General features: G+C 37.5%; 1 protein-coding gene across 1 annotated transcript in view; it reads left to right on the top strand.

Moving 5' to 3' along the window:
- Positions 1-26,643, top strand: part of ITPR2 (inositol 1,4,5-trisphosphate receptor type 2) — a 534,949-nt gene that overhangs the window by 417,275 nt on the left and 91,031 nt on the right. The window contains exons 46-49 of the mRNA XM_081250074.1: positions 4,537-4,644; positions 8,909-9,101; positions 11,762-11,887; positions 19,033-19,208. Coding sequence (XP_081106200.1) covers positions 4,537-4,644; positions 8,909-9,101; positions 11,762-11,887; positions 19,033-19,208 — 603 coding nt within the window. The remainder of the gene's footprint in view (positions 1-4,536; positions 4,645-8,908; positions 9,102-11,761; positions 11,888-19,032; positions 19,209-26,643) is intronic.

The following is a 26,643-nucleotide window of genomic DNA, read 5'->3' as shown; positions in this document are numbered from 1 at the left end:
AGACTCACAGACATAGAAAACAAACTTATGGTTACCAAAGGGGATGGTGGGGGGAGGGGGATGCGTGGAGATAAATGAGGAGATTGGGATTAACAGATACAACTACTATATATAAAACAGATAAACAACAGGGACCTACCACATAGCACAGGGAACTCTACTCAATATCTTGTAATAACTTACGATGGAAAAGAATCTGAAAAAATATATATATATACATATATCATATATACACACACATATTAACAGTCTCTTTGTTGTACACTTGAAACTAACACAACATTGTAAATTAACTATACATCAGTTGAAAAAGAAAAAAGAGAAGAAAAAAGAACTAAAAAGTTTTAATAAATAAATTTAAAAGAAATTATTCAAATTAATGTCTCACCTTGGGAAGCTCTCCATAATTTAAGACTTAAAGACTTACATTCAGTCGATTAAACAGGTATGTATTGAGCATCTAATATGTACCAGACACTGTTCTAAGCCTTGGAACAGTGAACAGCAGTGAACAAACCAGATGAAAACCCATGTCCTCTAAGAACATACACTTACTTTCTTCAGGGGGAGATAACTAATAGATCAATGATAAAATATGGTATGTTGTAGTGTGTGCCATGGAGAAAAATAAAGCAGGAAATGGAGTTAGATGTTTTGGGGAAGGTGAGGGAGTTGGGCTCTGAAAGCATGGTTATTGCTAAGACAATATTTGGAAGGGGTCCTGAAGTAGGGTTAGGGAGCAAGCCACGCGGGGATCCAGAGGAAGAGAATCCAGGCCAAGGGAACCGCAACTGCGAAATCCCTGAGATGGCAACGTGATTCTCGGGTTGAAGGAACAGGCAGGAGCCCGGTGGGGCTGGGACTGTGGGGAAGATAGCAGGAGAGGAGTCCAGAAAGGGAGCGGGGCCAGATTCTGTTGTCCTTCTTGGCCATGGTGAGGACGGGGCTCTGGCTCTAAATGAGGTGACAGCCACCGAGAGTTTGGGGCAGAAAAGAGGCGTCATCTGATCGAAAAGATGACGCCAGCTCCTGGGTTAAGGCGACTCCGGAAGACAAGGGTGGAGCCAGGAGACCAGGTACGAGGCTATTGCAGAATTCCAGGCAGGAGGAGATGGTGACTGGGAACAGGGTGGTGTGGAGGTGTGAGAAGCAGTGAGATGACAGACACTCCTGAAACCTGGTCCTTGCTGATCACTGCTCCCTGCACTCTGTCAGTAAGCTCCATGCCAAGTATCTCACTCTGACTAGCCCTCCCTAACTAGGACTTCCTTCTCCCACCTAACTCCCAACACATTTTAAAACCACGTTAGAAGCTACAATTCGTTGATCCTGTCACCTTTTCATTGTCCCTCCTGACTTCATTTCCTTCCTTATTCAGCTTGGATTCCATGGTCCCATACACATTCCTTGCATAGACTCTTAAATTCCACCTCTGTCTGTTTTTTGTATGTTGTTGACCTCACCCAGCAAAACCACAATCTCATTAATTACAACTCTGCTTACTCCATGTCTGGACCCTGACAGATGAACATCAAGGGAGAAAAATACAAAGATGCTTATTGCCCTCACTTTGACCATAGCAGAAGGGGGACCCTTGGGGTTTCCTGACAATCCCATTTTCCAAGTCCATTCACTTTCCCTAGCCGACTGTTCCATACCTTCTCTTCCTCAAATTCCCAAACCTCTCTCATCCTCCTTGTCAGCTTTTTACTCCACTGAGAAAATAAAAGTAACCAGAAAAGAACTACTCTGTATACCCACCACAACTGCCCACCCGTATTCTCTGCTGTCACTGTGGCTGAACTTGTTTCTATCTGAGGCAAGTTCTTCCATTTATATACTAGATCATTCCATTCTCACCTAGTCAAGACATTGCTTTAGCAAATGTTCCATCTCTCTCAAACAAACATGACGCTATAATTGCCATCTTTTAAAAAATCCTCCCTTTTCCCCTGTCCCTTTCTCTAGCTACCACCCTCTATCTTGCCTCCCCCCTTAGAGCAACACCCTTCAAGATCTGCCTACACTCATCGTTTGTACTCCTGCTCCTCTCATTCTTTTTTTATTTTTTATTAGTTTCTGCTTTATAACAAAGTGAATCAGTTATACATATACATCTGTTCCCATATCCCTTCTCTCTTGCGTCTCCCTCTCTCCCACCCTCCCTATCCCACCCCTCCAGTCGCTCACAAAACACCGAGCTGATCTCCCTGTGCTATGCGGCTGCTTCCCACTAGCTATCTACCTTATGTTTGGTACTGTATATATGTCCATGCCTCTCTTTCGCTTTGTCACAGCTTACCCTTCCCCCTCCCCATATCCTCAAGTCCATTCTCAAGTAGGTCTGTGTCTTTATTCCTGTTTTACCCCTAGGTTCTTCTCATTCTTGTTTAAACTCACTACAGCTAGGCATTGGTGCCCACCATTGCCTGACCTGCTGTTGTCAAGGTTACCATGACTTCCAAGTTGGTAAACAAGTGACCACTTCCCAGTCCTCCTCTGCTTTGATGCAGATGATCGCTGCCTCCATTTTTTAAAGTTCTTTCTTCATTTGGCTGCCAGGACACCTGATTTCACTGGTTTTGCTCCTACTTCACTGGCCCAACTTTCTCAGTCTGCTTTGCTAATGCCTCTCATCTTTCTAGCCTGTGTCAGAGTTCCTTAGATCTCCCTTCTCTGTCTAAACTTACTTTAGGTGATCTCATTAAGGTTCATGGTTTCAAATGTCAGTCATCTACCAATGACCCCTGACATTTAGCTCCAGCCCCAGCCTCTGCCCAGAACTCCTGACACACATCAACAGCCTGCTCGCCATCTCCCTTTAGATGATGTCTAAAGCTTCACATGTCTAAAACCAAAGTGCAGATACTCACCCCCTGAATATGCTCCTCCTGCATTTTTCCTTAGCAAGTGGCATTTCTAAACTTTCAGTTGCCCAGTAATTCTGGAGTCACCCTGAACTCCTCTCTCTCTCGTGCCCCAGATCCAATCCATACACAAATCATGCCAGTCCATGCTTTCAAGAACTGGCCATTTCTTAAAACATATGCTAATGTGCCTAAATGATTATCATAGTTTTATCCTTTGACACTCATTTAGATTTTAAGAAACACCTACAAGTCACAACAAGTTTTATGACTGGGGTTTGTAATAAAATCTGTATAATGCACATTTCAGTCAAAAATAAAATGTAAATATAAAACAGGAAATGGCTTTCTTGAGTGATTTATAAATACCCCTGAAAGCCAATTCTAAAATAATAGTTTCAAAAATGAGCAACATCAATGGAATGAATAACTTATCAAGTTATCACTACTAACAAGGATGCTGTTGATTTAGTTTTAGTTTTATAGGTTCTGGATTATTGTTTAAAATTTATCTCCATTCTTTATACTTACAATTAACAGTAACATTTCATGAGTAATACAAAGACTTATTTATTGCCCTTTAATGTTGATAAGAGTACTGACTCTGGAACCATACTGCTTGAGTTCAGTACTGGTTCTGTTATTAGCTGGAAAGCTACATTCTCACAGACAATTTCCTTAAGTGCTCTGTGCCTCAGTTTTTCTATCTGTAAAATGAGGATAAGAGTGCTTGCCCCAGGATTTCTTACTAGGATCAAATGCGTTCATGTACTTAAATGTTTAGGATAGTACCTGGCACAGAGTAAGAGATAGGAATGGTACTAGGAATAAAAGAATTATATGGCAGATTCTTTGTTACTAGAAGCCCTCAGGGAACTTGAGGCTTAGTAGAAAATCTGAAAGGTTAAAGACATTATGAGGTTTTAGAGATTGTTCAAGACAAGCATAAAAGAGATACCTGAAGGCAATCGGTATTAGTTATCTACAAGGTGAGAGAACTGACCAACAAATGCCATAGACATTCAAATGAGAAAGATTACTTCTGTCAACAGCAGGTTAAGATAATTTATGGTGAAATGTTTGTGTTTTAAATGTTCGGTTTCAATTACAATAAAACTGAGATCTGTACTCATAAGGCACCAATATTGACATACGAACATGTAGAAGCATAGGATTTTAGTACAAACTGCTAATTGTAGAGCTTTGATTAGATGCTGTAGGAAACATAGATACCTATTTATGTGTATATAAGAAGCTGCCATTTATATTGGTACCACTACCCACTGAACTATCAAAGTGTTCATCAAGTTATTTATTATAAGGAGTATCCATTATATATCACTGTGGGCTTTTCTTCTTCCTGACACAATTATACATTATTGAAGATGTGTATTTCGTCAACAATTAGTAATTGAATACCTACTCTGGGCAAGACACAGTCTTCTCATGCTAAGAACCTATATTGCCAAATAAAAATGTAAGATTGCTATAGTGATGTTGTTATTTATGCCTTTCAAATAGACATGCTTTCCTGAAATGGAATTAATTGCCATTAACCCCAGAACTGTGAAGCTTATGTATACAAGTGGACAAAGTATTTTCAAAGTTTGTCCCCAGGACAGGGGAAAAAAGAAGTCCTGACACATTTCTTCCCTCTTTTCCCCTCTAGTTGGCACGCCACAACAAACTCTTGCAGCAGATGCTCAAACCAGGATCCGATCCAGATGACGGAGATGAAGCCTTAAAGTACTATGCCAACCACACCGCACAGATCGAGGTAACCATCTATTATTTCTTGAATGGGACCAACTGTGAAAAGAAATGTTTACTTTCTCTTTCAGACCATTTTCATTATTGTTTCCTAGAACAACGAAGTAGAACTGAGTGATGTAAACTGTAAAAGTATATATACCAGAAGAAGAGATGTGAGCAGTCACTTGTAAGAAATTCATGTGCACGTCTTTCAAAGTTGTCTTTATTTTTCGACCAGAAATATATGTAAATTCTCTTTTATAATTAATAAGTTGTGTTTTTTTTGTTTGTTTTGTTTTGGTCCTGGAAGAAAACATTGCAGAGCAGTGATATTTTAGAGACAGGATTATTCTAGTGGATATTATCATTCAAGAAATGGTTTCTTTTAAAAAACTATGGAAAGCTTATTAAAGTAGAGATCTCTGTGTAAGAAAGTATCCAGAAGGGTGGGCAAAACGGAAGGCACTAGTAAAGTTTTCATATTGATAGCATGAGCTTGAAATGGTTTAACAATGTCCATTTCACTTTGCAGCAATTCAGTCCCACCCCCATAAATGAGACCTTATTGAAGGGCTGGTGGCAGTTCAGGAGGTGTGGGTCAACATGACCTTAATCATTTTGTGTTGTGAGACCCATCTGGCTGTCATTCACTAGCTATGGTATCATTTTGACACTGGTTGGCAGAGCTAATCAGGCAGAAGTGAGCAGAGTAGTTGACGCCTGTCACTCATAATTTACATTCACACATTCATTCACTTTGGCAGATATTTTTAGTTTTCAGCAGAGTGCATGATGGCATCACTGCTATTAACTCTCAAGGTACATAATCACTGTACCTTCTTGTTTACTGTTGCCAAACCTTTGCAATAATGAGAATTATTACTTCGTGTCTCAGAATGAATCCCTTGCTCACGTGTATAAGCATTAATAGCTTTGGTGGTAGACTTGACTTAGTGCGGTGCATGAGCTGGACCAGCAGCAAAAACATTGCTCTCTACCTCAGGTGCTTAGGAACTGGGAAGCTGGCAAAGTCAGCAAGCCAGGGAAATTGATATGAATAAATCATCAAACCACCAAGGTTCTGCAGAAGGTCCCAGAGGCCAAAGTACAAAGCCAGTGATTAGAAGAGAATATCAGGAATGGTAGACAGAATGGACAGGTAGAATAGCAGGTGGGCCAGAGGTAGAGGTTGGGTTAATACTTGTGTGTGAGAGACAGAGGTTGTTATTGAAGTTGGACTTCCACTGGTTCCCAGCAGTGAGGAGAGATTTAGCTGTAAATACATATATTTGGTAAATGTTTACTGAGCCTTTACTCTTTACCAATTACATACACATAGAGAAGGTCATTCTGTGTAGTAATTGTATAAACAAAGCCAACGAAATTTAGAGAAAATAGTAATTAACTGTGCCTGGGGAATTTCAGGATGGATTTCACAGAGAAGGTTGTCATAAAGTATATATTAAACAAATAAGTAGAGGTTTCTCTCTACTAAAGTTTGGGCACGGGATTTCAGGTAGAATTAAATGAAGGGAAGGTGAAAGAACATAGGAAGGGGAGTGACTCTCTTCAAAAGATTACGGAAGTTGCTGTTTGGAAAAGGGATTGGAAAAGGGAATGAGGCAAAGAATGCAGGTAGACGAAATAGGAAGATAGAAAAGGGAGGAATGGTTGTACTGAAGATGACTTGATTGGAGAAAATAGACACACATATATTATAACACACACACATATACATATGTAAAGGGCTTGATGCTTGATGTTGGATTGCACATGTAAGGTGAGGGAAATACTGGGGAAAAGGATGCCCCTGGGGCTTCTGGTTTGAATAAATGGAGAGAAATTGGTGTTATGCATGGAGATCCCAGCTTTGGCAGTTAAAATGTACAGGAAGATCATTTGTTGATTCTTGGATAAATTGAAGTTGAGGTGACTTTGAGGAATGCATTAAGTTGGATATAGAAGTTAAGGGTTCAAAGGAGTAGTCCGAGTTGATGATCTAAATCCTTCGCTTTGACCAATCCTCATGCTCGTTCAAGGACCAGCTCATATGACCTCTTCAGAGAGGACTCCCCTCCTTCCTTCAGGCATTCATTAATTTCATCCCACTCTGCTCCCACAGCAGTTTGATCATTCTGTTAATGTGTCATGTTGGAATACTGTAACTTGTCCCCTATTTGAGGCAGAAGCTAGCCTTGATCATCCTTTTATTTCCAAAATGGAACACTGTTCTTGGAGCCTAACCATAATAATGAGTATTGTTGAAAATAATAGTTTGTCTATATGTTATAGACTCAAAGACCCTGGGAAATAGGAAGGACCTTGTGGGTTACCTAGTCTGTTCATCTATCCAAGGAGGAATTGCTTTATAAGGATCCTGTTTCTGCTTTAAATTCTTCCTGTGATAGTGATCTCACCATTTCAGGAGGAAACATCCAATTTGGAATAACTCCAATAATTAGAAAGTTATTTTTTGATAAAACATGCACTCTAGCCCACTTTTATGTTTGCCTACTGTTCCGAATATTTGCTACCCTGTCAACACGACAGCTTACCTCTAACATTTGAAGAGCCATTGTGATTAGTAAGCAACACAAGCTTTTACAGATAGGGATTCATGTTGTTTTTTCACTTTGAATTTCCCAGGACTGCTCGCCTAAGGACTGAATAAGCATTTGTTGAATAAGTAGATTTTTAAAAGTATACATTTTTGGCTTTTCACAGTTAACGCATTCCCATCTCTTTCAGTAATCCCTCCAGCCTGTCAATGCCCCTTGTAAAATGTAACAACCAAGATCAAACATAACGTGTCCTAAAGGGGCTGAAAAGCTTGGCTTATAGTAATCAGAACATTATTTCTTAAATGCACCCTGAGTTTTTTTTAAACTGTTTGACACTGTTGGATCAAGTAAACCTTTTTTTCCCCCGCACATAATTGCTTACCATACCAAAGAGGTCCAATTCTTCTTTTGTACAATTGATTTTTTTAGCCTATGTTCAAGAATTTTATTTACCACTACAAATTTCTTCTTTGTCTTATGATAGTATTCTAGTATGTGGTCTGTGTATATAACATATCATTTAAGGTAGCTTCAGTTACAAGTAAAAGAATACCAGACTGACAATTTTTTAAACAATAAAAATGTTTGATTATCCCGCATAATGGGAAGTCTGGAGGTACCAGTAGTTCTATAATTGATTAAATGACTCAGTGATGTCTTCAAACACTCAGACCTTTTCCATCTCTTCTGCTAAGTCTTCCTTATTATGCTGGTGATATGTCACTTCATGGTTGCAAAATGGCTGCCAAAGTTTTAAGTATCATCACCACCTTTTGTTCTAAGCAGGAAGAAAGATGGTACAGCAAAAAAGAGCTTTTGTGTTGTGTATTTGTTTTTTTGTTGTTATTTTATTTGTCTCATGTGGCTTTCTGTCTCTTCAGGAAGCACAGTCTTTCCTGGGAGCACCTCGCAACCCCAGGATATTTCTCCCTGTGCCTCATTTCCCAGATCTAGGCTATTTGCTCATCACCATACCAGTCAAAGGGAAATAGAATGACTCTTTTGCCTTAAACCAATCCTGTGATTCATTCTTCAGGGCTAGGTAGAGTACATAAATATGAAGCTTGAGACTTAGTCTACACAAACCCTTGTGACATAGGAAAGCTGTGTGTAAACATTTACCCTGGGTTTTGTTGTTGTTGTTGTTGTTTAAAGTTAAATTCTTACAAATACCAAATAAGAGAAGTACAAAATAATGACTATTCACATCTGGGTATATGCTTGAATGGATGTTATACCTACAAAAGTATGTCTTGCTACATTTTCATGACATAAAGCATTTTTCTCTGTAGAACTCAGGGCACATCATATAGCATATGTCATTTGTTCCCCAACAGCCCTTTTTAGGAAGAACAGGCTAACAGCAGGATAAAAATATACGAAGTGCTGTGCTTAAGATTACATAACCAGTCAGTTGCCAGTTAAGACCCTCTTAGTTCTCTGATGTACTTCATGAACATAAAAATGTGTGGCAGGAGTTTAATGCTAATCCAGAAAGAATAAAGATTTTCTTTTGTTATTTATAACAAAATATAATACTTATAATACATTAGTCCAGTTAATTTCTCTCATTTAAAGAGAAAAATGTAAAGAACTATTTCAGATACTTCAAGTTGGTATATTTTTCATAACTGAAGTCATAAAGTATCATTAATAAAGTCGTGCTAAAAACAGAAAATAGTTGAAGACCATCCAAAGCCTGAAAGAAATGCAAATTAATGTTTTCAGATTGTTCGGCATGATAGGACAATGGAACAAATAGTGTTTCCTGTCCCCAATATATGTGAATACCTCACGCGAGAATCCAAGTGCCGTGTGTTCAATACCACGGAAAGGGATGAACAAGGAAGTAAAGTGAATGACTTTTTCCAGCAAACGGAAGATCTCTACAATGAGATGAAGTGGCAGAAGAAAATCAGGAGTAAGTACAGTAAACTGAAATGGTTCATTTTGAGCACAATGTTAGATACCTTAGTACCTCGGGATAACTGACGGTATTCGTTTCAGTTGGTTCTTAATTTCTTGCCATCTGTTGTTACTGAAATTGTTTATAGGCTTAAGATTGTAAGCTCAGTCTGCAGCTGAAGCCAAGACACCTGTGGCTTAAGGAAAACAGAAAACTCTGACTAATTAGATCATCTTTTAGTGCTGATCCTATAGTTTTATAAATATTACAACATCCAAGATTGCAGCTGTATGTTTCAGCCTTGGAACAGCTGCAGGTTTGAAGGGCATGAATAGGCCCTGACCGGCCTTAACAGTCAGTGAATGGGGTGGAGAGTGTCGGCACCAGCACTTTTGTCCTCTTGTGTTTCTGATCTTATGATTGAGTAGATTGTTTAATAGTTTCTTCTGAGAGTTATTCTATCTTTCAACGTATCTGTACCTCAACAAATCAAAGTAAAAATTGTGTGACACTTACATTCAAATAGGGCAGAGTTATAATGTCACAGTTAAAAGTTACCATAATACAGTTACCATTACTTATTTCTCAGGTCTCCAGTCTATTTGGAAATATTATGTAACAGCCTAAATGGGGAAAGAATTTGGAAAAGAATAGATACATGTATATGGATAACTGAATCACTTTGCTGAACACCTGAAACTAACACAACATTGTTAATCAACTATACTCCAATATAAAATAAAAAGTTAAAAAACAAAATAAAATAAAAAGTTTACAAAAAAATTGAAAATTTTTCAAGTTTAAAATAAAGTTTATTTTCCCAGATGAGAAATATCATGAGTTTTTAACAAAAATTGATAGGGGTAAACTTTTGATTAAGTCTTTTCTGACTTTTGGGAAGGTTTTCCAGATAGGCAGCCATATGTTCTCAATACCTCTACTCAACAGTGCTTCATCATTTTAGATTCCTAGGAACTTCAGTGATTGTGGTTTATGAACTTGGTTGAGCTTGAGACATAGCATCTTTGGATAAAAATTGTAACATGTGTTGTCACACTTCTTAGCAGAATATTTGAAAAAATATAGAAATTACTCTCCCTTAGCATTTTACCATGTAGAACCTTATGGAATTCAGAGAAAATTTTGGGTGTCCAGAATACATATAAAAACTCAATTTGATAAGCATACTTTTAGTTCTTGACAAAAAGTAAATTGAATAATGAGCCAGTGCTTGTAGGATCTGTGCTTTTTTAGATAAATGTTTTGTCATTTATCAAAAAACAAAGCTTGGGACTTCCCTGGTGGTCCAGTGGTTAAGACTCCACCCTCCCAATGCAGGGGGCCCAGGTTCAATCCCTGGTCAGGGAACTAGATCCTGCGTGCTGCAACTAAGAGCCCTCATGCCACAACTAAGGGAGCCCACATGCCACAACTGAAAGATCCTGCCATGCCGCAACTGAGACCCAGTGCAGCCAAATAAATAAATAAATATTTTTTAAAAAAACAAATCTTAAAATAATTTCCAACATACAGTTTACTTTTAAAATTTGGAAGCAACTTATGATCAGGTTATAGACAGATCGAATTCATTTGATGGATTTGTTATTACAGAGGTATGCATCAACATCTTCTGATTTTGTCTCAATATTCTGCTTTTTAAAATGAGGACTCCTAATTCAGGAATGATGGAGATGCAGATGTTTACAATTTATGACACATTAGTCAACTAAATCCCATGGCTAATCATAGCCTACTCCACTGCTGGAATGCTCCATTCCAAGAGAAGGAAAACAAGAAGTACTGAAGGGAAGTGTAGTTTATAAGTAAGGAACAGACTTGAGATTGGAATTCACAGAACATAATTTGAAAAGCTTAAAATTTCTATTTGAAAATTGAGATGTCTTTCCCCCTCAATTGACTCCAATATTTTAAATCTGATGTTAAGCTATTAAGAGTTAGAGAATGGACAAGACTCGAATAAGTCACGTGTCAAACTTATATGCATGACGTATCTGTTCAGTTCTTTAGGAGAGGTGAAAACAACTGAGTTTTGGTTTATGTAAATGTCAGTTGTGTTCAGTAGATGCATCTGCTAATTCATTTCTGATGACAGATACAGAATCCCATTTCTGAAAATATTCAGCAAAGCCTCTCCCACTTATTGGTAGTTCTTGTTGTATCTTTCATTTACTTCTGCTGTTGCAAACCCAGCAAGTTCTCGGGAAGCCTAAAGGTTTAAAACTTAGTGTTATAAATCACTAGTTCCCAGTAAGCAATGCTATGCCATGCTGTTAAGTTTCAGAGTTTCAGGTAGCTGTGAATGTATACCATTCCATTAAAAGGGGCCCCAGGCGGCTGCTAAACTCTCTTCCCCCCTAATCTGTTCTAGGGATAAATTAAAGAGAATTCATATAGAATCATCTTTTCTGACCACCTTTAGCAATTGCAGAATTTCTCATCCTTCTACAGTGGCTTAGATGTAAACTGGCTAAAGGAGAAAGAAGGAATCAAATAGAAAACTCCTTTTTGGTATCGATTATAAATGTTCTAAAATAAGTCGTAGCTTTATAGTAGTTTACAAAAATGCATTTAGTAAAATGTTATTTCAATAGGACTCCTGATTTGAAATCAAAATTCATTTTCTGTTCTGTTCCACTGTGCTTCTTTCCCGCTAGGTAATCCTGCCCTGTTCTGGTTCTCAAGGCACATTTCTCTCTGGGGGAGCATCTCCTTCAACCTGGCTGTGTTTATCAACTTAGCTGTGGCTCTCTTCTACCCATTTGGGGATGATGGAGATGAAGGCAAGTGCTTGTCTATCTTTAAATGATAAGTATTTTTGAGTCTGAAAACAATACTCTTGATGCATGCCCTAACTATGTAGACCTTCCCAATTACAACAATTACAATCTTGTTGAACAGATTTTCTTTATTCATTGGAAATAGAGAATGATGGTAAAGAGAGTAGGCAAAAAACGATGGTCAATATAAATGTTTTTCAAAAAGCTCATACACAGAAGAGCTAGTAGAGCTATATTATATATTGACGAATAAGGCAATGAAAAAATTATTTGTATGTAATTTTTGTGACTGAAAGCATTTTTGTACTGTATTGTTTCAATTACATAAATATATGGGAAAAATGAGGGGGATGTATGCCAAAATGTTGACTGAGATAAATAAGTAGAATCTCTATTTTACTCCCTTCTCTTTGCTTTCCGTGTTGTCTGAGGTTTCTACAAGGAGCAGGCAAGTAATCTGAAAAGCAGTTTTAAATGTACAGGGTAAGACAGAATACGATAATAGAGCATAAAGGATATTGACTATGAAGTTAATATTATTAAACGAACAATGCATTAGGTTTTGCAAAAGCAAAGACGAGAAATTATCCCATGTTAAGTGAAATGGGAAATAATAGGAGAGGTATGCTAAAGGGTGGGACTGTGGGAATTAAGTTTTGTTTAAATCTGGCAAAAGTGCATATGGGAAAATATGTCACAGGCTTGGGATACAGTCCGGTCAATAACTTTGGAATGGGCGTTGAAAGAATGGCTTGGAGGACAAGATGGGAGATGCCAGCAAACAATCACCACAAGGTGCTTTTGTATCTCATCTGTTCATAGGATTATGTGAGAATCTAATGAGATGCTATAGGTACAGCAGGTAGAATAGCGGCTGATGAGCGTGCCGTAAAGCTTAGCTGTCGATGTTGTTTGTTGTTACAAGATAAATAATAGTACTACAAAGGGAAGCTCAGTGAAAAGGATGGTATGAGACGAGCAACCGGTGTTTAGGCCTATTTCAGATGAACTGGAGGTGAGCAGGAAGGGAAATGGGAGTGTGCTGGTAATTTATTATTTCCAAGGTCCGTACAGACAGCAGATATCAAAGTTCTAGCCTTTGGGTATAATCTGAGTGGTCATAAAAAGCTTGATTCTTTTAGAAGGTACACCAGTGCTAATAAAAGAAGAATATTTGGCAGTGGAGTAGATGTGTGAGTTAAATAGCAATGAAAACATAGCAAATATTTGGCCGCCCTATGTAGGGAAGTTGCAAATACAGCAGGAAGTGGAAACAGCTTTCTCTTCATCGTGTTTAGTCTCATTTAGTGATGATAGCCCTCTTGGCGTAGAAGAATGTAACTCTTGTTACGGGGAGAAGTCCAGCCGGAAATGATAAATTAGTATCATCGGCACATGGAATGCTGAGAGTAGATCGTAGGGTCCCGGTTAATAGAAGCATAACATCTTAGATAAGGAAGCAGTTCTGGAATCATCTAATATCAAATCATCATTTGACACATACAGAGATGGAAGCCCAGAGAAGCTGAAGAATGGCAGATCTCAGAGTAGAAGGTTAACGCTTTTGTTTACAATCTAGGACTTTTCTCCGTGGATGATTAGGTTGGGAGTGTGTAGGTAACAGGTGCCCCTTTATACAGGACATCATCTTCCCTGAGTTCCATTCCATGATATCCCTTACGAGACCACCAGAGCCAAAGTATACAGCCTCTGCTGCCACCAATTGTACATGAAATATCATGGAGATGGGCGCTGCCACCACTCTGGACATCTACTCTTTACTCAGCAGGAGAAAATAGAACACCTGCTACATTTTTTCATATTTGCCTGACTAATAACAATTATGATAGGAAAACTGATGAGTATAACAGCAGCTGTTATTGTTTACCATTTAGATAGGCTCGGGCAAAATGCTAAGCACGTCACATACATAACTTCATTTAATCCTCCTGACAATCCATAAAGTAAGTACTTCATCCTCATGGATAAAGACTTAGAGGCTTAGGAAGATTTGCCCAATAATTCGGGAGCAGAGTCTGGAACTGTGTATTTTTTTAACAAGTTCCCAAGGTGTTGCTAATACAACGGGTCCTTGAACAAGAACTTGAAACCACATACATAGTGGAATTTGGAATGAGGCTCCAGCCTCAGAAAGAAATAGGACTAACACAAACAAGTCAGGAAAACATGCTGTGTCATCATCAGGTGCAGATGCAGACTTTCCTCTTCAAAAGGGACTGAATAGACGTTAACAGTAGTAACCAAGATGGAGGCTCACTCTTAGGTATCTGGGTGTGGGTGTGGCCCTAAGAGGGAAGGGAAGGCATGAGCTGCCATTTTGGCAATGTGGAATCTGAAGATTGTTTGGGTAATCTGATTACAGTTCTATGTGGTTTATTTAATTATAGCTCCATGAATAAGGTTACAATTTTGGTCAGGATTAGCTGAGCCTCCAACCTTCAGTTACACGCTGTGCATAGCTAGGAAGGCTGAGGAAGCAAAGTTAAGACTGACTAGCACACTTGGCCATCAGAACTGGCAGGAGAAGGTAAATTCTGTGCTGGACATACAAGTCTCTAACCCTGGATTTTGTCAAGCATAGACCAGATGACTCCATGGCTGGAGCACTTTGAGGCAATTTAAAGATGATTTAGTTGATCATAAGATTCCTTCCAAAAAGTGCTAAAAAAGTGATGGGGACATGTCAGAGAACACAGGATTCAACTTGAAAGGTCTCCCAGTGGCCACATCAGTGGAAATTTTGAGAAAAAATATTGACAGTAATACGTAATAACCCATAGAATAAAATAAGAATCCAGCAGTCCATATTGATAGAAGAGAAAGTATTCCAATTAAGTCTAGAAACAGAATGTCACCATTTGGCGAACATCCTATGGTAGTAAGAATCATCAGTGGATGCTAAAATTAATAGGTGAGTGTTAGATGAAAAAGTATAATGAGAAACAGGACACTGACATAGTCAAAGTGTATTTCTCCATAATATACTTATTATAAAAGCAACAAGAGTGACTTTAAAGTGGAGAAATCACTTTAATTATGTGATCAATATTAATGTCACCAGTAATGAGACATAGCAACATCGAGTGCTTCTTGACATGATGTGCTGACAAGGACATGGCATCATTTGCCAAAAATGCATAAACTGAGGAAATTTCAGGCAAATCCAGAATGAGGACCATTCTACAAAATAATTGGCCCATACTCTTGAAGCTTATGAAAGTTAAAGAAATATTGAGGAATTAAGAGACTAAAGAGACATGACAGCTAAAAAGAATGTGTGATCCCGGTTCAGAAAAAAGTCATTATTTGGGCAATCCATGAACTTTGAATAAGGTGTATAGATTAAAGTGGTATATCCTATTAATTTCCAGATATTGATCATGGTACTGTGATTATGTAAGGTATTTGGGGAATCTAGGTAAAGGGTATATGGGAATTTTGTACTGTATTTGCAACTGTAACATTGTCAGAAAGTTTTGAAATAAAAAGTTAAAAAAGAAAAAAATAAGTAAATATGAAGACTCCATCCAACTCTGAGGTTCCTGGTTTCTGGGTATAGAAGTTGATCACAAAAATCACCTAGTGAATCTTGGGCCAAAAAAAGACCTGTGGTCAAAATGGGCCACCTTTCCCAACCCCAGATCCTAATGCAAACTGCTCTGGAGTCACTGTGGCTGATGTGACAGGGAGAATGGGCTGAGTATGCTTTCTCCAAGGGTGTTTTCCAGCCTGACCACACATGAGCTGCTGGGAATCAGTTGTGCCCAGATCTCTGGTTCACACTTGGGTTGTAATATTAACTGAGAAAATAGTGTCACCCTGCAACCAGGGTAGCAGTGTACAATAATTAAAGGGAGATACTTAGTGGGGAAGGTGATTCTCAGAGGATCAGCTTAGAAGGCACCCACCCTCCCAACCCCTACTGCAGATAATCTCCTTTCATTGCCAGGCTTTGCAGAGCTCTGAATTTCTTCAGGAAGCCAGGGCTTATTGTGTGACTGTAGGTTTTGGTCTGGGTTTCCATGTTTGGTTGATTGGTTTATATGTTTAACATGTGCTTCCCTAAAAAAGAAACTTGTGCCAAAGTTGAGGAAGGATGCTATGCTGGTTGTGGCTGAAACCAGAGCTGTCGATGCTAGAGCATCTCCTAGATGTCCACTCAGAAGTTGAGCATTGCCATGCCAACCATCCCTGCCCAGTTTGGCAAAGGCAGACCGTTAGCAGAGAAAAGTGCTGCCATGGGAATTTCTTATATCCAGATAGCATGTGATTTTTTAAGAATATTGTGTTCGAATTTTCGGTGTAAAAATTCTTTTTTCCCTCAAGTGCTTCGTGTTAAAGGAAATAAGTTCTTCAGGGTGGTTTTCATGCACTCATCTTAATAACAACCATTGATGGAGTGTGGCTGGGTGCCAGACACTGTGTTAGGCCCTAGAGATACAAAGGTTGGGAAGGTTGTCCTTGTCCTCAAGGAACTTACAGTCTAGTTAAGGGATGAAGAAAGGAGTGAGGCACAATAGTAAAGAACACCCATAGATTTGTCTGGTCTAGTTTAGCTGGACTGAGGTGGGGGAGACAGGAAATTCTTCTGAGGCTCTGCAAGGGGCAGAGCAATGAAGAGAGGGGAGTAATAAGCACCAAGCTCTCTAAGTAAACGTATGAACAAGTCAGTTGAGGTAGATAGGAGAGGTGAATTGCCTTGAGGTCTCCAGTTTTTCTATTTGAATTATTTTTATTAAGGACAAACTTTATACTTTCTAACACTTAATAATATAGAGAGGGAATTCTAAAAATGTTTTCTGTTACAAAAGTAATACATGCTCATTATAGAAAGTTATATAAAGTATTAAGAAGACAGTCCCCCCTTTCGACCCTTAGTGGATTAAAAAATGGCTTTGACAGTCTGTACTGTCTTCTCTAAAGTTTGTCAGAGAGTTTCAGTTTATTCTTTTAGCATCAAATCTTCAGCTAGAAAACAGTATGATCATTCATATAGAATATGATTACAAATTATTGTCAATTGTCAAATGACAAAACTGTAAATTAATAGCCATTTTAAGTAACTTGTAAATTTATTTACTATTCACAAATACATATTTAACACTAAACTTTGTGCAAGGTACTAGGCTAGACACCATTTGAGTTCTCTCTACAAAGAGATCAAATACCCAGTTGTAAGTTCATGGTTATAATTTCATATTTAATCGAGGGGAAATCTCAGCAAGCCAGATACTGTCTGGGAAAGAGTGGTCAAGATGTGGTTAGATGATCAGGCATTAGTGACAGTGCACAGTGTGACTATCAGTGCCAAAGCTGAGACTTTTAAAACAAGAATGTCACACCAAGTCGTTGCTTGTGAATTATACTGAAGAGTCCAGTGAGTGGCTGAGAGTTGTTAAGTGTGCAAAGATGTTGGCAGTTTTAGTAAACTTAACAGTGAAGCTCCACAACCTGGGGAATTTATAACTGGAGACTGAGTTACTTACTCAAAACGGGCTCACAGGTTATGTTTCTGTTTATTCATTTAGTCAGCAAATAGTTATCTGTTACTGCCTGCCAGGCACTGGGACAGGCCCAGAGGTGGTCCTCACGCTGACAGAGCTCACGTTCTGATGGCACCCCAGTAAGCATGAGAGAAGGTTGAAGGCATCATTCTCTCCATGGCTCTTTCAGATCTGTGAAGCCCGGGCAGTTGGTGGTCAGGCTATGTTTTGGTAGACATAGAGGGCTCACAAGCCAGCATCTTAATAAACATGAGTTGGGTACCCATTTTGTTCGTGTTGACAGAGGACAGGAATTGAAGGTAATTTCCAGAGCAAAGAACTTACCCCTTTTTTCCCACCATCTTCAAAGTACTCTTATCAGATCATAAATCTGGTAAGGGGGCAGATCAGATCTCTCCTCCCAATCTTCTTTCATCACTGCTTGCTTTAAGAGATAACATAAGAACAATATTGCAAAAGGAAACCTGTCTAAGCCAGTGCTGCTCATTATCTGACTTTTGTTTTGTTTGTTTTTTAAAATGACTGACAGGATCTTCCTGCCTACTTTTGATCCATTAGCACTCACTATGAACTAAAGGCTTATACAGAATTCACTGATGGAATCCAGATAATTCCATGGTTTCCATGATAATACAGAAACTCTGCACATCAGAGCACTTGTGGTGGTGTTTGCATTCAGAAGTGAATTTTATAAATGATAAAAAGAGATGTGGCCCAGAGAAATCACTAGTGGAAAATCTCTATTTTATTGTTTCCCCTCTGACTTCATCAGCCTAAAGACACGTTTGAGGTCTAATCAGCCCAAGAGTGTTGCCCTTTAATTTACTTCTGCAAATATAGCACCACATGACCTTCAGAGGGGGATTCTTTGAATCCCCATGTCAGAGCAAACGTCAATGAATTGTCCTTTTTTAAAAAGGAAATGTATTTTTGAACCCCTTTTAGGGCCATTGCTAAAGAAAATTTTGTTGTAATGGAGTTTAGTTTTGAAACATTTGGAACTTCTGTTTTCTGATGATGTAAATAGCTGAACATTTTTTTAGATGTTCATTTGGCTTTTAAATACATACATATACATATGTATTCATACACATAAATACACTTGTATGTTTTAACAGTTAAAGCTTAGGTGTATTTCATTAAAGACTGGATATTCTCCATTCTGAATTCTTTAGAGGAATCTATAATATAAAAACTTGATAATAATAAAACAGGACAAGGTATGAGTTCACTGCCTGATTCCATATGATTTAGCTGAACATTCAGTGGTCATTAATCATAAATTTTGAATTAAGACTCCCAAGTGAGATATACCTCTATCCAAAGTATTTAGCATGTAACTCCCGTAGGAGAGAAAGATGAACAAGTCTCAGACTTAATGAAAGGAGTGATGACTAGTGAGTATTTAAGCAGCCTGGGATTCATCACAAACTTTCTGGAAATGTAATAATGAGTAATGTGTACAAAGACATTTCCTCTAAGTATACAGTGTGTAGAGTGGGTTATTTTGAAATTCACTGTCTCAGGGCTTATCTTGCTGTATTATATAAAGTAGAGTGGCAAATATTTTAACATGTTCTAGTTCTGTTCTTAGTAAAAATAAACTCCTTCCACATCTTACAGGTACACTTTCACCATTGTTCTCAGTTCTGCTTTGGATAGCAGTTGCAGTCTGCACATCTATGCTGTTTTTCTTCTCCAAGCCTGTGGGTATTCGGCCATTTCTTGTGTCAATAATGCTCAGATCAATATATACAATAGGTCTTGGGCCTACGTTAATACTTCTTGGTGCAGCTAATGTAAGTACTTTACTTAGCTTTCTACTGTTCTGGATTAATTAAAAGTGTACTAAATATAAAAATGTAACTCTATGTTTTAACTCTGTATATACAGTAAATTCTAATTCATTGTGAGTCCGAGTTAATCAGAGTTTAACTTGTACCTTTTTTATTGACTTTTGAGAGAAGGGAAAAATGGCAAGTGAAAATTTGATATATTTAAGATGGTAGCATTTGGGGCATGACCCAGTTCTGCAGTCAGTTTAATCCAATTCAGTTTTAATGCCTTTGGCATCCTATATGGGCAGCTATTGACAATTGACCTGAGCCACTGTTAACATCCTAAAGTAACTTCTAAATCATCCGAGAAAGATTAAATTATATTCAGCAGAATTTTAGAAGTCAGTAATACCTTTTATAAAATGACCAAAAGAAAAGGGTTGCTGTAAGAGAAAATATGAAGTTGGACTCTTTTTATGAGAACAAAACCTATTAACTTGTGAAAGGCATAGATGAGATTTTTTTTTCCACTTAATTTTTTTTTGAACTATTAAAACAAGGGAGTACATTTCACAACTTGAGCTAGGTAAGTTTAGAATAAGTAAGGCAGACTACTATTGAAAATAGCAGTAATTTTGCCCAAGAGATAAAATTTTAAAGGGACTAGACAACTTTTTGTATGGCACAGCTAAAAAGAGATATTAGGAAATGGTAAATCACCAGGTTGATGAAAGAACATGTTGCAGGTAAATAAATATTGCTAATAGGTCTGCTCAATAGCTAAGCACTTTCTATATTTTTTACTGGGTTTCTAACATAATATCCTATATTCTGGTGTCTGTATATCTGTATCTGGTATCTCCCCTACTACATTATACAGTTCATAAGACTAATGATTGATCATTCAATGTCTGAAACGTCATTGGTACTCAACAAATATTTCTTAAGTAAATTAACTTATGAATGAGTGAAAGATTATCTTTGTATTCTTATACATTTACAGTGCCTTGCACATAAAAAACAGGTGGCAAATAGATATTGAAAATGAATAAATGAAATAATCAACCAAACTTTTGAGAACCATAAAGCCAAGCTAGTATGGCCAAATCTATGTTTCTGACCCCTACTATAATATTATATATAATATTATACATTATAATATTATAATTCTTCAAAAACTGGACATGATATATATGACAGATATGTACATACATATGTGATGGATACATATATATATATACATATATGTATGTGACAGATATATTTATATGTTTATATATATTAAACGATTACATTCAGGTCACCAAATTACCAATTATTCCTCAATCATTGTGAATAAAGGGAAGTGTACTATACATACAAAGGGCTCTATCAGTAAAGAATTCTGTAAAGTACCAAATATGTTATTCTGTAAGTTTCTTGAGGGCAGGGGTTGTCACATTCATAGATATATTCCTGTCTACCTCACTCACTCCCTACCTCATTTTTCTCCACCTTAATGCCTAGCACTTAAACATTCAAAAATTGTTTACATGAACTGAACTAGTACTTTCGGTGCTTTGGGAATAAGCTAATTTTGCAAAATTTCCAACCAAATGAATTAAGGAATCTTCATGGATTTATCTGATTTTTTCTAGGCCTATTACTGCATCCAGCTTATTATTTTTTCTTTAAAAAATACATTGACTATTGAACCCAATTATTTAAAGAAACAAATAATATTTCTAAACTGATAACTGATCCTCAATAAGACATTAATCCAAGTGAGAAAATCCAAATTTGATAAAGGAAATAATAGCTAGACAGAATTAGACCAAAATAACAGCATTTATTGGGTCTCTGTTATCTAATAGACACTGATACTAATAGAGGATTTGTGGTTCTTGCCATCCAGAAGCTTTAAGGATATATAAAGAGGTACGGAATAACATTTTAAAGTCTATTGGGAAAACCAAACACATTGGGAGAATTTTTCTTTTGCCCCTCATGGGACAGGATAAAAAGATAACTTCTGCCTGGTTTGGTGAGAATAGTTCCACTATAAGAAATGACTATTCATCACCAGAGGGCAGACAGCAGAAGCAAGAAGAGCTACAGTCCTGCAGCCTGTGGAATGAAAACTACATTCACAGAAAGATAGACAAAATGAAAAGGCAGAGGAATATATACCAGATGAAGAAAAAAGATAAAACACCAGAAAACCAAATAAATGAAGTGGAGATGGGCAACCTTCCCGAAAAAGAATTCAGAATAATGATAGTGAAGATGATCCAGGACCTAAGAAAAAGAATGAAGGCAAAGATTGAGAAGATGCAAGAAATGTTTAACAAAGACCTAGAAGAATTAAAGAACAAACACCTAGAAGAAGTAAAGAACAAACACCTAGAAGAATTAAAGAGCAAACACCTAGAAGAATTAAAGAACAAACAGAGATGAACAATACAATAACTGAAATGAAAAATGCACTAGAAGGGAATCAATAGCAGAATAACTGAGGCAGAAGAATGGATAAGTGACCTGGAAGACAGAATGGTGGAAATCACTGCCATGGAACAGAATAAAGAAGAAAAGAATGAAAAGAAATGAAGACAGCCTAAGAGACCTCTGGGACAACATTAAATGCACCAACATTCAACACACCAACATTCGCATTATAGGGGTTCCAGAAGGAGAAGAGAGAGAGAAAGAACCTGAGAAAATATTTGAAGAGATCATAGTTGAAAACTTCCCTAATATCAGAAATGAAATAGGCACCCAAGTACAGGAAGCACAGAGAGTCCCAGGCAGCATAAACCCAAGGAGAACCACGCCAAGACACACAGTAATCAAATTGACAAAAATTAAAGACAAAGACAAATTATTAAAACAAAAAGGGAAAGATGACAAATAACATACAAGAGAACTCCTATAATGTTAACAACTGATTTCTCAGCAGAAAATATACAAGCCAGAAGGGAGTGGCACAATATATTTAAAGTGATGAAAGGGAAGAACCTACAACCAAGATTACTCTACCCGGCAAGGATCTCATTCAGATTCGATGGAGAAATCAAAAGCTTTACAGAGAAGCAAAAGCTAAGAGAGTTCAGCACCACCAAACCAGCTCTACAAAAAATGCTAAAGGAACTTCTCTAAGTGGGAAACACAAGAGAAGAAAAGGACCTACAGAAACAAACCCAAAACAATTAAGAAAATGGTCATAGGAACATACATATCGATAATTACTTTAAACGTGAATGGATTAAATGCTCCAACCAAAAGACACAGCCTCGCTGAATGGATACAAAAACAAGACCCATGTATATGCTGTCTACAAGAGACCCACTTCAGACGTAGGGACACATACAGACTGAAACTGAGGGGATGGAAAAAGATTTTCCATGCAAATGGATATCAAAAGAAAGATGGAGTAGAAATACTCATATCAGATAAAATAGGCTTTAAAATAAAGAATATTACAAGAGACAAGGAAGGACACTACATAATGATCAAGGGATCAATCCGAGAAGAAGATATAACAATTATAAATATATACGCACCCAACATAGGAGCACCTCAATGCATAAGGCAACTGCTAACAGCTATAAAAGAGGAAATCAACAGTAACACAATAATAGTGGGGGTCTTTAACACCTCACTTACACCAATGGACAGATCATCCAGACAGAATATTAATAAGGAAACACAAGCTTTAAATGACACAATAGACCATATAGATTTAATTGATATTTATAGGACATTCCATCTGAAAAGAGCAGATTACACTTTCTTCTCAGATGCACATGGAACATGCTCCAGGATAGATCACATCTTGGGTCACAAATCAAGCCTCGGTAAATTTAAGAAAATTGAAATCATATCAAGCACCTTTTCTGACCACAATGCTATGAGATTAGAAAGCAATTACAGGGAAAAAAAGTAAAAAAATACAAACACTTGGAGGCTAAACAATATGCTACTAAATAAGGAAGAGGTCACTGAAGAAATCAAAGAGGAAATCAAAAAATACCTAGAGACAAATGACAACGAAAACACAGTGATCCAAAACCTGTGGGATGAAGAAAAGCAGTTCTAAGAGGGAAGTTTATAGCAACACAGTCCTACCTCAAGAAACAAGAAAAATCTCAAATAAACAATCTAACCTTACACCTAAAGGAACTAGAGAAGGAAGAACAAACAAAACCCAAAGTTAGTAGAAGGAAAGAAATCATAAAGATCAGAGCAGAAATAAATGAAATAGAAACAAAGAAAACAATAGCAAAGATCAATAAAACTAAAAGCTCATTCTTTGAGAAGATAAATAAAATTGATAAACCTTTAGCCAGACTCATCAAGAGAAAGAGGGAGAGAACTCATATCAATAAAATTAGAAATGAAAAAGGAGAAGTTACAACGGACACCGCAGAAATACAAAACATCCTAAGAGACTACTACAAGCAACACTATGCCAATAAAATGGACAACTTGGAAGAAATGGACAAATTCTTAGAAAGGTATAACCTTCCAAGACTGAACCAGGAAGAAGTAGAAAATATGAACAGACCAATCACAAGTAATGAAATTGAAACTGTGATTAAATATCTTCCAACAGGGCTTCCCTGGTGGCGCAGTTGTTGAGAGTCTGCCTGCCGATGCAGGGGACGTGGGTTCGCGCCCCAGTCCGGGAAGATCCCACATGCCGCAGAGAGGCTAGGCTGGTGAGCCGTGGCTGCTGAGCCTGTGCGTCCGGAGCCTGTGCTCCGCAACGGGAGAGGCCACAACAGTAAGAGGCCTGTGTACCACAAAAAAAAAAAAAAAAAAAAAAAAAAATCTTCCAACAAACAGAAGTCCAGGACCATATGGCTTCACAGGTGAATTCTATCAAACATTTAGAGAACAGCTAACACCCATCCTTCTCAAACTCTTCCAAAAAATTGCAGAGGAAGGAACACTCTCAAACTCTTTCTACAAGGCACCATCACCCTGATACCAAAGCAGACAAAGATACTACAAAAAAAGAAAATTACAGACCAATATCACTGATGAATGTAGATGCAAAAATCCTCAACAAAATACTAGCAAACAGGATCCAACAACATATTAAAAGGATCATACACCATGATCAAGTGGGATTTTTCCCAGGAATGCAAAGATTCTTCAATATACGGAAATCAATCAATATGATGCACCATATTAACAAATTGAAGAATAAAAACCATATGATCACCTCAATAGATGCAGAAAAAGCTTTTGACAAAATTCAACACCTGTTTATGATAAAAACTCTCCAGGAAGTGGGATAGAGAGAACCTCCTACCTCAACATAATAAAGGCCATATATGACAATCCCACAGCAAACATCATTCTCAATAGTGAAAACCTGAAAGCATTTCCACTAAGACCAGGAACAAGACAAGGATGTCCAATCTTGCCACTCTTATTCAACCTAGTTTTGGAAGTCCTAGCCAAAGAAATCAGAGAAGAAAAAAATAAAAGGAATCCAAATTGGAAAAGAAGTGAAACTGTCACTGTTTGCAGATGACATGATACTATACATAACTAATCCTAAAGATGCCATCAGAAAACTACTAGAGCTAATCAATGAATTTGTTAAAGTTGCAGGATACAAAATTAATGCACAGAAATCTCTTGCATTCCTATACTCTAAGAATGAAAGATCAGAAAGAGAAATTAAGGAAACAATCCCATTCACCAGTGCAACAAAAAGAATTAAATACCTAGGAATAAACCTACCTAAGAGGTAAAAGACCTATACTCAGAAAAACATAAGACACTGATGAAAGATATCAAAGATGACACAAACAGTTGGAGAGATATACTATTTCGTGGATTGGAAGAATCAATATTGTGAAAATGACTATACTACCCAAAGCAATCTGCAGATTCAATGCAATCCCTATCAAATAACCAATGGCATATTTTACAGAACTAGAATAAAAAATCTTAAAATTTGTATGGAGACACAAAAAGCCCCGAACAGCCAAAGCAATCTTGAGGGAAAAAAATGGAGCTGGAGGAATCAGACTCCCTGACTTCAGACTATAATATAAAGCTACAGTCATCAAGACAATATGCTACTGGCACAAAAACAGAAATATAGATCAATGGAACAAGATAGATAGCCCAGAGATAAACCCATGCACCTATGGTCAATCTATGACAAAGGAGGCAAGGATATACAATGGAGAAAAGACAGTCTCTTCAATAAGTGGTGCCTGGAAAACTGGACAGCTACATGTAAAAGAATGAAATTAGAACACTCCCTAACACCATACACAAAAATAAACTCAAAATGGATTAAAGACCTAAATGTATTAGAACACTCCCTAACACCATACACAAAAATAATCTCAAAATGGGTTAAAGACCTAAATGTAAAACCGGACACTATAAAACTCTTAGAGGAAACCATAGAAAGAACACTCTTTGACATAAATCACAGCAAGATCTTTTTTGACCCACCTCCTAGAGTAATGGAAATAAAAACAAAAATAAACAAATGGGACCTAATGAAACTTAAAAGCTTTTACACAGCAAAGGAAACCATAAACAAGACGAAAAGACAACCCTCAGAATGGGAGAAAATATTTGCAAACAAAGCAACAGACAAAGGATTAATCTCCAACATATATAAACAGCTCATGCAGCTCAATGTTAAAAAAACAAACAACCCAATCCATAAATGGCCGAAGACCTAAATAGGCATTTCTCGAAAGAAGACATACAGATGGCCAAGAGTCACATGAAAAGCTATTCAACATCACTAATTATTAGAGAAATGCAAATCAAGCCTACAATGAGGTATCACTTCACACCAGTTAGAATGGGCATCATAAGAAAATCTACAAACAACAAATGCTGCAGAGGGTGTGGAGAAAAGGGAACCCTCTTGTGCTGTTGGTGGGAATGAACCTGATACAGCCACTATGGAGAACAGTATGAAGGTTCCTTAGAAAAACTAAAAATAGAACTACCATATGACCCAGCAATCCCACTACTGGGCATATACCCTGAGAAGACCATAATTCAAAAAGACACATGCACCCCAGTATTCATTGCAGCACTGTTTACAATAGCCAGGTCATGGAAGCAACCTAAATGCCCATTGACAGATGAATGGATAAAGAAAATATGGTACATATATACAATGGAATATTTCTCAGCCATAAAAATGAATGAACCTGGGTCATTTTTAGAGACATGGATGGACCTAGAGACTGTCATACAGAGTGAAGTTAAGTCAGCAAGAGAAAAACAAATATTGTATATTAATGCATATATGTGGAATCTAGAAAAATGGTACAGATCAACCGGTTTGCAAGGCAAAAATAGAGACACATATGTAGAGAACAAATGTATGGACACCAAGAGGGCAAAGCAGGGCGGGGGGTGGTGGTGGGATGAATTGGGAGATTGGGATTGACATGTATACGCTAATATGTATAAAATTTATTAC

This window comes from Mesoplodon bidens (assembly GCF_964165515.1).
Source record: "Mesoplodon bidens genome assembly, chromosome: 11".
NCBI classification, from domain to species: Eukaryota; Metazoa; Chordata; class Mammalia; order Artiodactyla; family Ziphiidae; genus Mesoplodon; species Mesoplodon bidens.
The sequence above is the reverse complement of the archived record's forward strand: the minus strand, read 5'-3'. Positions and strand labels throughout refer to the sequence as shown.